Here is a 12,307-nt window from a genome sequence, read left to right as displayed (position 1 = left end):
ACAGGCGCATGCCACCATGCCTGGCTAGTTTTTGTATTTTTAGTAGAGACAGGTTTTCGCCATGTTGGCCAGGCTGGTCTCAAAACTCCTGACCTCAAGTGATCCACCTGCTTCAGCCTCCCACAGTGCTGAGATTACAGGTGTGAGTCACCACGCCTTTCTTCTTAACTCCATCTCTTCCTCTGGGTTATGGACTTCTCCAGCATCACCTTCTCAAGGAGGCCTGCTCTGCGGGTGTGGGCTGCCCCCTTGCTTCTATGCTTGGCTCCCTCTTCCACTCCTTGTGGCTTTAGTCATAGTTGATGGTGGGTTCTTTGATTAATATTGTCTCTCCCAATGAGTTGTGAGCTCAAGAGTATGGGGACCATGTTTTTCTTTTGCTTTTAGTTTTAGTCATCTATTGGGTTCCTGGCAGCTACGTGAGCAGGGACACGGTAGGACCCAGGTGGTTTTTGCTGTATGAATGGGTGGGTCTCCAGAAACACTGGTCTCCCGGTGGACAGCAGCATCTTTTCCAGATGGCTGCTTTGGTCCTATGTGGCCAGTGGGCTGTGGAGCTGCGTGTACTGGCCAAGCTCTGATGGGCTCTCTGGTCCTCTAACATCAGGACTTGGGGTCCACTGGCCCTGTAGGGACAGGCATGCATGCTTTACGCCAGCTCAGCCGGCATCTCCAGAGTCTCGCTGCCTGGGGCACACTCAGCTCCTGTCCCCACCACTACATCCCACCACCTGTACAAGGGGACCCTCAGGTACCACATCATCGGTTGCTGGTGAGGCCCAGGTGAGTTCGTTCCCTTAGGACAGCACCTGTCACCAGGAATCTTTAAAGCTCGCAGGTGATTCTAACGTGGAGCTGGGGCTGAGACGCTCTGGGTTTTGAGGACTTCGGCCAAGTGCGCTAACCTCCTGCAGGAGAGGTGGCCAGGCAAGAATGGGGGCTTTGCCCACCACTTCAGCTCAGGCCTCTCAGCCCCCAGTTTTAAAATGAGGGGCAAAATAAATTGGAGTGACTTAAACTTGGAGAGCACTTTGTTGTTGTTGTCGAGACAAGGTCTCACTCTGTCACCTGGGCTAGAGTGTGGTGGCGCCATCAGGGCTCCCTGCAGCCATGACCTCGACCTCTCGGGCTCAAGTGATCCTCCTGTCTCAGCGTCCCGAGTGGCTGGGACTGCAGGTGCGTGCCACCATGACTGGCTAATTTGTTTGTATTTTTTATAGAGACAGGGTCTCACTGTGTTACTGTGTTACCCAGGTTGGTCTCAAACCCCTGGGCTCAAGCGATCTGCCTGCCTGGGCCTCCCAACTTGTGAGGATTATAGGTATGAGCCACTGTGCCCAGCCCAACACTTCTTAATGTTTGACTTTTAAACGCTGATCGGAGGATGTCTGCAGCTCCCCCAGTACTCATCCTCCGGCCCTGGCAATTTTCAGCTATGGCTGAGCATGAAAAAGTATGATGCCTGTGTCCTGCCCTGTGAGATCAGTCTGAGGCACAGCCTGGGCATTGGCATTTTGAAGCCTCCCATGCTGATTCCAGTGGGCATCCAGAACTGAGAGCCCCTGGGCTGGTGGGCCACGGGTAGCTGGCCTCAGGTGTGGCGAGAGGGGAGCCAGGGCTGGCATCTGAGGATTCCTGCCAGCCCCCACCATCCTCATCACCCACCAGAGCACGGGAGGGTGGCCCTGGGTACCGCTCTGGAGCTGGCCACAGCTTTCCCTAGCTCCGTGGAGCCCCAACTTGGCTGTGTATTAGAATCACTTAGAAATTTTATAAAATTCCAAAGCCTAGTCCGCACCCCAGACTAATTAAACCACAATTTCTGGGGGTAGGGCACAGGTGGCAGTAATTTTTGACACTCCCTAAGTGATTCCAACATGTGCAAACAGGCTGGGTGTGGTGGCTCACACCTGTAATCCCAGCACTCAGGGAGGACAAGGCGGGAAGATTGCTTGAGTTCAGAGTTCCAGGCCGGTTTGGGCAACATAGTGAAATCTCGTCTCTACTAAAAAAAAAAAAAAAAAAAAAAAACCTGAGCATGGTGGTGTGTGCCTATAGTCCCAGCTACTCTGGAGGCTGAGGCAGGAGAATGACTTGAGCCCAGGAGGTTGAGGCTGCAGTGAGCTGTGATTGTGCCTTTGCACTCCAGCCTGGGCAACAGAGCAAGACTCTGTCTCAAAAAAAATAACAACAAAAAAAACAAATATGCAGACAAGTCTGAGAACCACTGTGTTAGGCTCTCAGCTGTGTCCTTGATTGAGATGAGAACAACCACCATCATCCCTTCCAGTGCTGGGTCTGCTGTTCTGCCCGAGACACTGTGTGTGGAGACCTGTCTCCTTCTGTTGTTATTTTTTTAAAGAATATTTTTGTTGGCCGGGCGTGGTGGCTCACGCCTGTAATCCCAGCACTTTGGGAGGCTGAGGTGGGTGGATCACCTGAAGTCAGGAGTTCGAGACCAGCCTGGCCAACATGGGGAAACCCTGTCTCTACTAAAAATACAAAAAATTAGCCAGGTAGGGTGGCAGGCGCTGGTAATCCCAGCTACTCGGGAGGTTGAGGCAGGAGAATTGCTTGAATCCGGGAGGCAGAGGTTGCAGTGAGCTGAGATCACACCACTGCACTCCAGCCTGGGCGACAAAACAAGACTGTCTCAAAAAAAAAGAATACTTTTGTTGTTGTTATTGTATTTTTTTAATAGCCTTTATTTTTAGAACAGTTTTGGGCTTACAAAAAACTTGATCAGAAAGTAGAGTTTCTGTATACTCACTCTGCACAACCAGCCACCCACCAGTTTCCTCTGTTATTTACATATCGTATGTTAGTGTGTATATATGTTACAATGTCAGTACATTATTAACCGAAGTCCATAGCCTAAATTAGTGTTGTGTTGTGCAGTTCTATGGATTTTAACAAATGACCAGGTGTGGTGGCTCACACCTGTAATCTTGGCACTTTGCGAGGCCGAGGCAGGCGGATCGCCTGAGGTCAGGAGTTCAAGACCAGCCTGGACAACGTGGCGAAACCCCCTGTCTACTAAAAAAGTACAAAAATTAGCTGGGCATGGTGGTGCACGCCTGTAGTCCCAGCTACTTGGGAGGCTGAGGCAGGAGAATTGCTTGAATTGGAGAGGCAGAGGTTGTAGAGAACCGAGATTATGCCATTACACTCCAGCCTGGGAGACAGAGTGAGACCCCGTCTCACAAAAAAAAAAGTATAGTATAGATGTGTTCATCCTTAGTGTGTCATACGGAATAGCTTTATTGCCCTAAAAATGTCCTGAGTTCTACCTGTTCATCCTATCCTCCCCCTACCCCCCCGCCCCACCCAAGTTCCTAGCAAGCACTGCTATTGTCACTGTCTCTATAGGTTTGCCTTTTTTCAGATATCCTGTAGTTGGAATCACACAGTATGTTGTCTTTTCACATTGGCTGCTTTCACTCAGCAATAAGCATTCCAGGTTTTTCTATGCCTTTTTGTGGCTCGATAGCTCCTTCCTTTTTTATTGCTGAATAATATTCCATTACGTAGTTGCACCATAGTTTATTTGTTCATCTCTTGAAGGTCGTGTTGTTTGCCTCCAATTTCTGAGAATTTTGGATAAAGCTGCTATAAACATGACTACAGCTTTTTGTGTGGGCGTAAATTTACAGTTTATTTGAGGAAATATCAAGGAGCACAATTGCTGGGTCGTATGGTAAGAGTCTGTTTAGCCTTTTTTTTTTGAGATGGAGTCTCACCGTCACCCGGGCTGGAGTGCAGTGGCACCATCTCGGCTCACTGCAAGCTCCGCCTCCTAGGTTCCCGCCATTCTCCTGCCTCAGCCTCCCGAGTAGCTGGGACTACAGGTGCCCGCCACCTCGCCTGGCTAGTTTTTTGTATTTTTTTAGTAGAAACGGAGTTTCACCGTGTTAGCCAGGATGGCCTCGATCTCCTGACCTTGTGATCTGCCCGTCTCGGCCTCCCAAAGTGCTGGGATTACAGGCGTGAGCCACTGCATCCGGCTGAGTCTGTTTAGCTTTGTAAGAAGCAAGCAGACTATTTTCCAAAACTTCCATTTTACATTCTCACCAGCAATGAGTGAAAGTTCCTGTGGCTCTGGGAGGCGGAGCTTGCAGTGAGCCAAGATCGCGCCACTGCACTCCAGCCTGGGAGACAGAGCAAGACTCCGTCTCAGGGAAAAAAAGAAAGTTCCTGTTGCTCCACTTCCTTGCTAGCATTTGATTTCTCTGTTTCATATTATTCCGGAGAGCAGGCATATTCCAAAACCCTCCAGTTCAAAAATCCAAACTGGGGCTGGCGGGGCACAGTGGCACCCACCTGTAATCCCAGCACTTTGGGAGGCCGAGGCGGGCGGATCACCTGAGGTCAAGAGTTCGAGACCAGCCTGGCCAACATGGTGAAACCCCGTCTCTACTAAAAATACCAAAAAATAAGCCAGTGTGGTGATGTGCGCCTGTAATCCCAGCTACTTGGGAGGCTGAGGCAGGAGAATTGCTTGAACCCGGGAGGCAGAGGTTGCAGTGAGCCGAGATCAAGCCACTGCACTCCAACCTGGGCGACAAAGCAAGACTCCGTCTCCAAACAAAAATAAAAACAAAACCCAAGAATCCAAAGTGGGAGAGAATCTGGTAGATCATTCATTCATGGACATCACTGGAAAACTCTTAGGTTAAGTCTAAATCCGTCTGAACCTTTTGCTTTCCAAACTTGGGAGGGTGGTTTGCTACTACTACCTTCCTGAGTCATACTGAGGGAGCCCTGGATCCTTAAAAACAACCAAGAATGCATGCTTAGGTGGCCAGGTGAGAAGGCTATTGCCTGGAGCTGAGGCGTAACAGCTGGGCCTCGACCAGCCGTGCTGGACCATGCTGTGACCTTGAGCATGAGAGACACATGCTAAGAACAGCACAGCGGAAAGACGGGCTCCTGAGATCCTGTAGGTACAGTGGGGTCTCTGCACCGGCTGTGACCTGCCTACCTGCAGACTTCTTTTTTGTCAAAGAATAAAATTCTAGCTTTTTGAAGGCCGGGTGGTTTTTTTTCTTTTGTTTTTGTTTTTGTTTTTTGATTTTGGTCCTTTTTATTGTTTGTAGCCAAACCTAATTCTAGCAGATATGAGTGGTTCTGTGGTTTGGCACAATGTCGCTCTGTCCCAGACACCGGGGGCCCCGAGTGCTTGCTGGTATTAGGTGACACCAGGCAGTGGTGTGAGTTACGGAAGGGCAGGGGAACGGAGAGGTGCCCTGGAGATGGCATCACCCGCCCTGTACACATTCCTATGAATAAGCAGGCCGGGGCCTATAGAGATGGTGTTGGCGGGCACAGAGTTGGTTACAGCAAGGTAGGGAGGTTGTTCACGGCACCACAGAAAAGGCCTTGGGCTCAGGGTGAGTGGGGAGAAACAGGAAAATGAAGGCACCCTCGGAGCTGGCTGCAGAGTAGAGAAGAAACAAAAAGAAGGTTCCAAAAGAAAGTGGGTACAGCTCTGGAAAAGAGCCGGTGAAAGAGAGACCAGGAACAGCAAGTGGTCAGCATTTCTCAGTCCCCCTAGACACACGGTTTTCACAGGGAGAGGCAGCATCAGTCTTTGAGAGAACGCCGGTCTGCTTGCATCCTGTGCTCACACTGTCATCAGGAGCAACAAAATGTGCATGTTTTTAAAATCAGAAATGAACATGCCATAGTTTGGGGATACAGGATTTTGTTGTTTTTTTTGTTGTTGTTGAGGACCTGGCTCCCTTTGATTATGACACTCCCTGTTTTCAAGTCCTGTGGCTTCTCTTCATCCCTGGTCCTTGCCCCAGTCTTCCAGGACGGCTGATCTGCCTCTCTCTCTCCCCCACCTGCCTCTCCATACTCACTCCTAGCCCCTGGGCCTTGCACCCACTCCAGCACCCTGGGCTCCTTGCTCAACCTAGAAGACAGCAGTGCTCCCTGGCCTCAGGTCTCTACCAGGCTCCCCAAGTCCCTCAGTGCTCCAGCGTCCCCTGACCACCCTTCCTCCAAGCCACGGATGCCAACCAGCATCATTGTGTGTATGTATCTTTCGTGTGTGTGTTGCATGTCCCCCACCCAACGCCAGCACCCTGAGAGCAGGGCTGCTTTGTTCTGTTCACCGCTGGGTCCCCGGCATTTAGAATGGCACCTGGTGTTTGCTTGCCATTTGCTGAGTGAATGCACAGTTGAAATGACTAAAGCTAAAGCTAATTGACTAAAGCTGGCAATATTGAAACAAGTTTAAATTTAAGTACAAAAGTGCTGCAGGAAGATAAGTGATTAGATCGGGGAGGATACGAAAGAATTGGATTTTAAGCCTCCCGTAAACATTGTGAGGCCTGTACTCCAGCTAGGATCGGACTCAGTGGGGTGGGTAGCTTGCTTTCCTTTAGGAACCAGCCTCCTGGCCCCTTGCCATTAAGGCTGATGGGGACCTCCCCGCCTCCTATGGTATCTCGGGTTCAGAGAACGAGAACTCAGGCAGATGGTGCTGCTTGGCCCTCCCAGTGCAGCCACCCACCAAAGCTCATTCGCTGTTTGATGTGGGGGTTGGGAAGAATAAGAACAGAGCCTGCAGACTCCATCTCCTGCTGCCAAAGCCCTAAGGCCCAGGATGAGAATGGGGGGGCACGAGGGAGGCCCAGAAGTGGGGCAGGAGCCTGGTCTTGGAGCCGAGGCTGGCACTTCCAGTGGCCGAAGAGGTTCTTGGGATGTGCATGGATTTCCAATTCCATGTAAGGGGTGCCAGGAGAACGGTAGTGAATTAACAGCTTCTTCCACGACACAGATGGAAAAGTCACTTTTATTTTAGGCCTGACGATTTTCTTCCTCTGTCCCCCCCCCACACCGCCAAGCGTCAGTTCCATCCCAGAAGAGTAACCTAAAGGGACAGCTGCAGAAGCACGGCCTCCACACACAGCCCAGAGGCTTTGGGCTGTTCACACTGGCTTTTTTTTTTTTTTTTTTTTTTGAGACGGAATCTCTCTCTGTTGCTCAGGCTGGGGTGCAGTGACACAATCTCAGTTCACTGCAACCTTCGCCTCTTGGGTTGAAGCAATTCTCCTGCCTCAGCCTCCTAAGTAACTGGGATTACAGGTGCCCACCACCACGTCCGGCTAATTTTTTTTTTTTTTTTTTTTGTACTTTTAGTAGAGACAGGGTTTCACCATGCTGACCAGGCTGGTCTCTAACTCCTGACCTCAGGTGATCCACCCACCTCGGCCTCCCAAAGTGCTGGGATTACAGGCATGAGCCACCATGCCCAGCCCATGCTGGCATTTTAAAAGACACAGTGCTCTGGTGCTCCCCTGGGCATGACCTAAAACGACTGTTCTGTGCCTGGAGGAACTGAGTTGGGGAGTTGGAGCCTGGCAGCCTGGCGTCTGAGTTTCCTCTGTGTCAGCTCCCCAGAAAGCCCTCATGGGGACAAACAGAGCTCAGGAAAAGCTGAGGGCATGGCCCACTTCTAGGCAGTGTTAATTATGGGCTCTGGAGTGGTATTTTCTTGTCCTCAAGTCACCAGCCTCCAGGGCTGCTGATGGAGACTGAATTGTCCCGAGGCCTCCCAGGCCCCTCCTCTGACCCTGCTCCTGACACCTTGGCCTGGCTTGTGCTGTTCCGTGGAGCGGTTGCTGGGCGGGAGAAGGGGGGACGGGATGGTGTCCGGGTGGAGGCTGGCAGAGTGGGCACTGCTGCCTGTGAGTCAGGGGGTTTCACAGCAGAAGATGCCCCTGTGTGGGCTGCGACGGGGATCTCGAGGGGAGGCAGGCACTACCCCCTTTGGGTCTGAGGCTGCTGGCAGGAGGTTCCAGCCCACCTGGGCCTCCTGGGGCCTCGCCCTAGGTTGATTGTCTTTCCCTCCCTGGAAAGTTCATCTGCCCGCCCACAGGTGCATGCACATACGTGCACAGTCCCCCGAAGGCCCTGGTGAACAGTTCTCTCTTTCCAGCGGAGTCTCATTGTGTTTTGCAGACTTCATTCTTCCCAGCTCGTTTGTGAGGCGAGTAAGGGGTATCATTACCACTCTTTACTTGTTAAGTTGCCCAAGAGAGGAAAAAAAAACAAACAAGAAAGTTTTTCCTCCTCCAAGAGTCTAATTACTTGTTTGCTAAGTCTCGACCCATATACATTTCCAAAGAGAGACACTCGATGCCTGCCGAAGAAATGTCCTTGGGCAGGTTTCAGAGACCCTCTGTCCGCCATCCTGCCATCTGCCAGCACTGCAGCTGGGCAGGACTGCTGCCAGCACTTTCCGGGGAGCTTAGGAAACTGGTTCTTGCAGTGGTCCTTGCAGCAGTCCCCACCCGCTGCAGCCGTCCCTGCTCTGTGCCTGCTCTGCCTCCGTCTGGACATGCCATGCTGCTTTCTGCTGCCCTGCCTCCGTCTTTTCTGTCTCTGTCAGAAAAGAGACGTTCCCATTCCACCTTCCACATTTCGTGTTCCTTGTCTTGTCCCCTCACCACCCCCAGGTAACACCCGCCCCTCGGAGAAGGCTCTGTACCTTTTACCTGCTTCGATTTTTGCATAAAGACATTGACGTGTATTTCTTGATCTGGCTCCTGTGCCTCCTAGACCGTGAGCTCCTTGAGGTCCAGGTCTCCTCTAGCTTGCCTCTTTACCTTCCACACCTGGCTAGTTCCTGAACACAGTGGAGTGTGCTGAAGAGGGTCCTCAGGGTGGGGCGCTCACCCTCCTGAATGGTGAAGGCTCAAGTATGTGCTTCTGATGTGTCCCTCACCCAGCTTCCAGGTTCTTGATTCTGATGCCCTACCCGCTGTCAAATTTAACATCTGCCTCCTGGATAGTGCCAGCCCATCTTAGGACTTGTCAGTCTCCCTGTCTTGGTCCATTTGAGCTGCCATGACAAAGCACCTTAGACTGGGTAATTGATAAACTGGGAAATGGATTGCTTACAGTTCTGGAGGCCGGGAAGTCCAAGATCAAGGCACTAGCAAATTTGGCGTCTGGTGAGAGCTGCTCTCTGCCCCGGAGATGAGGTCTTCTGGCCAATTCCTCACGTGGCAGAGGGGTAAAAGGGGCAACCAGCTCCCTCAGACCTCCTTTCTTTACCAGGGCACTGACCCCATTTGTGAGAGCTCCATTCTCATGACCTAATTTTCCTCCCAGAGGCCCCACCTCTTGATGCTATCACACTTGGGATTAAATTTCAACATATGAGCTTTGGAGGCACGTAAACACCCTCTTAGCTGTGTACTACTTGGTCAGATTTGGTTTGGATTCTCTCCGTTCGTTCATTCTAATTCTTCCACGCACTGGCCACGGTTTTAGGCATGGGGCCTGTAGAGATGACCAACACAGATGTGGCCCCTGCCCTTGCGGGACTCCTGTTGTACTGGGGAGAGACAGAAGGAGAAGCAAGTCAACTGCTAAGTTGGATAATGTTGAGGAATGAGAGCAGTGTGGAAACGTAGGCTCTGCTCCTGGATGGGGTGTGGGAGCTCACGGTGCAGAGAACACGTGGGGTGGGAGGTCTTGGGCAGCCATCCTTAGAGAAGATGCCTGGACACATTCTTTTTTATGTTTCTACTCTCCTGCTTGTAAGAATGTCCTTAAGTAGTCTGACAGAAAAAAATCTCCTGAGTATGTAAGGTTCCTCCTGTTTGTTGATGTGGTCAGATTTTTTTTTGTTTGTTTTTGGAGAGATGGAGTCTCACTCTGTCGCCCAGGCTGGCGTGCTGGAGTGCAGTGGCCCAATCTCAGCTCATTACAACCTCTGCCTCCGAGTTCAAGCAATTATCCTGCCTCAGCCTCCTGAATACCTGGGACTACAGGCGCATGCCGTCATGCCCAGCTAATTTCTCTTGTATTTTAGTAGAGACAGGGTTTCACTATGTTGCCCAGGCTAGTCTCGAACTCCTGAGTTCAGGCGATCTGCCTGCCTCGGCCTCCCAAAGTGCTAGGATTACAGGTGTGAGCCACTGCACCTGTCTGATGTCATCAGACTTTATCATGGATGTTTGGTTAAATCAGTCAGGGGAAGCTGGTCCCCACAGCGCACACTTGCTGGGGAGACATACCCCAGGCTGTGGGAGGCAGGTGAGGTGTGCTCCCAGCAGGGATGGCAGACGGGGAACACCTAAATGTTGCAGCAGCAAGAGTGCTGCAGAGGCCACAGTGGGCTGAGCGCCGGCCTCAGTGCTTTGCCGCAGAGTCTAAGGATGTGAACGTGGTGTCCAGTGAGCCTTGTAGCTCGGGGCCTGTGGCACAGGACTCTTCATGCCACTTGGCTGTGGGCAGCCGAGCACCCTGACCACTGCCTGATGTGGATGGCCAGATGGGCAGGGAGCAGTTGTCCCAAGTGCAGCCATACCTTGAAGACCAGGTAAGAGAACATTCAGGAAAACATTGACATTCACAAAGCTCTGGAAGTGCTTGGAAACCACCAGTTGCTTCATTTCTCCAGATAATACCTGTGGTGTCAGAGAAGGCAAACACTGGTTACCCTGGGCCAGGGGTCACGGCCAGCCCTTTTCGTGGGAGCGGTGCGCCCTGCCCTCTGTTCCCCGCTCTAACTCTCTGTCCCCTTTGGCCTGACAGGTAAAGACATGCACCTGTGGTGCCCCTCACTGCAAGAGGTCAGGGAGGCATTCCACAGCCTGGGTGCCCACAGTCCCGCCCTGTACCCTCTGGGGCCCTTTTGGCACGGTGGCAGGTGAGTACTTCTCCTTCCTCACTGCCTTTTTCTTTCATTCTTTTTAAGAGACAGCGTCTCTCTCTCTCACCCAGACTGGAATACAGTGGTACAGTCATAGCTCACTGCAGCCTCCACCTCCCAGGCTCAAGTGATCCTCCCACCTCAGCCTCCTGAGTAGCTGCCACTACAGGCACGCACCACCACGCCTGGCTAATTTTTTAATTTTGTGTAGAGGTTGGGGGGTCTCCATATGTTGTCCAGGCTGGTCTTGAACTCTTAGGCTCAAGGGATCCTTCTGCTTCGGCCTCCCAAAGTGCTAAGGTTACAGGTATGAGCCACCCCACACCCAGCCACCTGTTGTCTTGTTTGTTTGGAAGGTGCTGGACTCAGGCTCTTTCCCATGTGTAGGGAATTGCAGAACAACCACACACCCCCACCTGTGGATGTGAGTATCACACCAAGAAGGAATTTCCTTGCTCCCAGCCTCGGGCAGATGGGAAGCCCCCAGGATGGATGAGCCTGTTTTTGGCACTTTCTGACTCAGCCTCTGCTGCCTGCTCCTCTCTGGTGAAACCCAGACTTCAAAGCCTGGTTAATATCCTTGCAGACACATCCCAGTCCCTTGAGTCTCTTCAAGCCACTTGTTTGGCCCCTACCTGGTATCCGCTTGGGAACAGCGGGGCATGCTTTTCCGTTCCCACAGCCCTCAGTTTTGTGTTGTGAGTGCCCCCGTTGAGCCCCGGGCTGGCTTGCTGGTGGACAGTCATGGTCATTTGCCTTTGCCTGGTCCCTGCCTGTGGGGAGGAGCGCCACGTGATGCATAAGTAGCTCTGGTAGGCGGATGGTGACTTAGCTTAAGGTGGTAAAAGTGTTATACATCATCATCTTGTTCTGCACATTTTAGCACATCCAGACTCTCTGGAACCCTTGGAGAAGGTGATTTGAGATGGAACAGAGTATTTTGAAGCCTGGCGGGCTGTCGTATAGGACGCTTCCCGCCCCCCACCCCGTGCTTCCCACTGACAATCTCTCAGCCCCAGGAGGTGCCAGGCCCCCCTTCCCTCGCCTCAGCGGGCAGATGTTCCTCTGCATGGAAAGTGGGAGCTCTCCTAAGAACCTGTTCCACGACTGTGTTTAGCAATTGTCTGCCAAGCCAACCCGCACTCGGCTCTGCTATAAATACCCCACACATGTGCCAGCCTGCGGCGCTCCTGCCCCTTTCCCTCCCGGAGCTCGCAGCTCCATGTCTGGTGTAATGAGCCGCTTGCCTCCTCCTGGCACAGAGCTGCAGTCGCACACCGTCTTGGATGAGCGGGGCAGAGAATTACACTCAGAAAAACAAATGAACGTCTGAGGCAGGCAGGGGCCGTGGAGTCCAGAAGAGCCACTTGTGACTGCTGTGATGAGTGTCCCTGTGTCCTCCTGGGAGTGGGAGGCGGTACTGGAGACGTAGCCACCGGCTCTCGCTCCACTCTGCAAAGAGCTGCTTCCCCCACTGCCTCCCGGTTCTCCCAGGATTTGACTGCGGCCTGCCCTTCATGCTGCGGGACAAGTCTGTTGTCTCCAGAGGCGGAGTGGGCAGGAGGGATGGGAACTGTGGCCCTTTAAACACCTCTTCTTAACTCGGGAGCACAAACCCCACTGCGCAGACTT

At 52.3% G+C, this 12,307-nt stretch overlaps 1 protein-coding gene across 7 annotated transcripts in view; it reads left to right on the top strand.

Annotated features, from left to right (window-relative positions):
- FAM178B (family with sequence similarity 178 member B) overlaps positions 1 to 12,307 on the top strand; it is a 122,767-nt gene that overhangs the window by 58,386 nt on the left and 52,074 nt on the right. For all 7 annotated transcript variants that reach the window (XM_028832190.2, XM_028832188.2, XM_077958812.1 and 4 more), the window contains one exon: positions 10,558 to 10,672. In XM_028832190.2, coding sequence (XP_028688023.2) covers positions 10,558 to 10,672 — 115 coding nt within the window. The remainder of the gene's footprint in view (positions 1 to 10,557; positions 10,673 to 12,307) is intronic.

The sequence above is a fragment of the Macaca mulatta genome, chromosome 13, assembly GCF_049350105.2.
Source record: "Macaca mulatta isolate MMU2019108-1 chromosome 13, T2T-MMU8v2.0, whole genome shotgun sequence".
In the NCBI taxonomy this organism is placed as follows: Eukaryota; Metazoa; Chordata; class Mammalia; order Primates; family Cercopithecidae; genus Macaca; species Macaca mulatta.
Note: the sequence above shows the minus strand (reverse complement) of the source record. Positions and strands in the feature narration are given on the sequence as shown.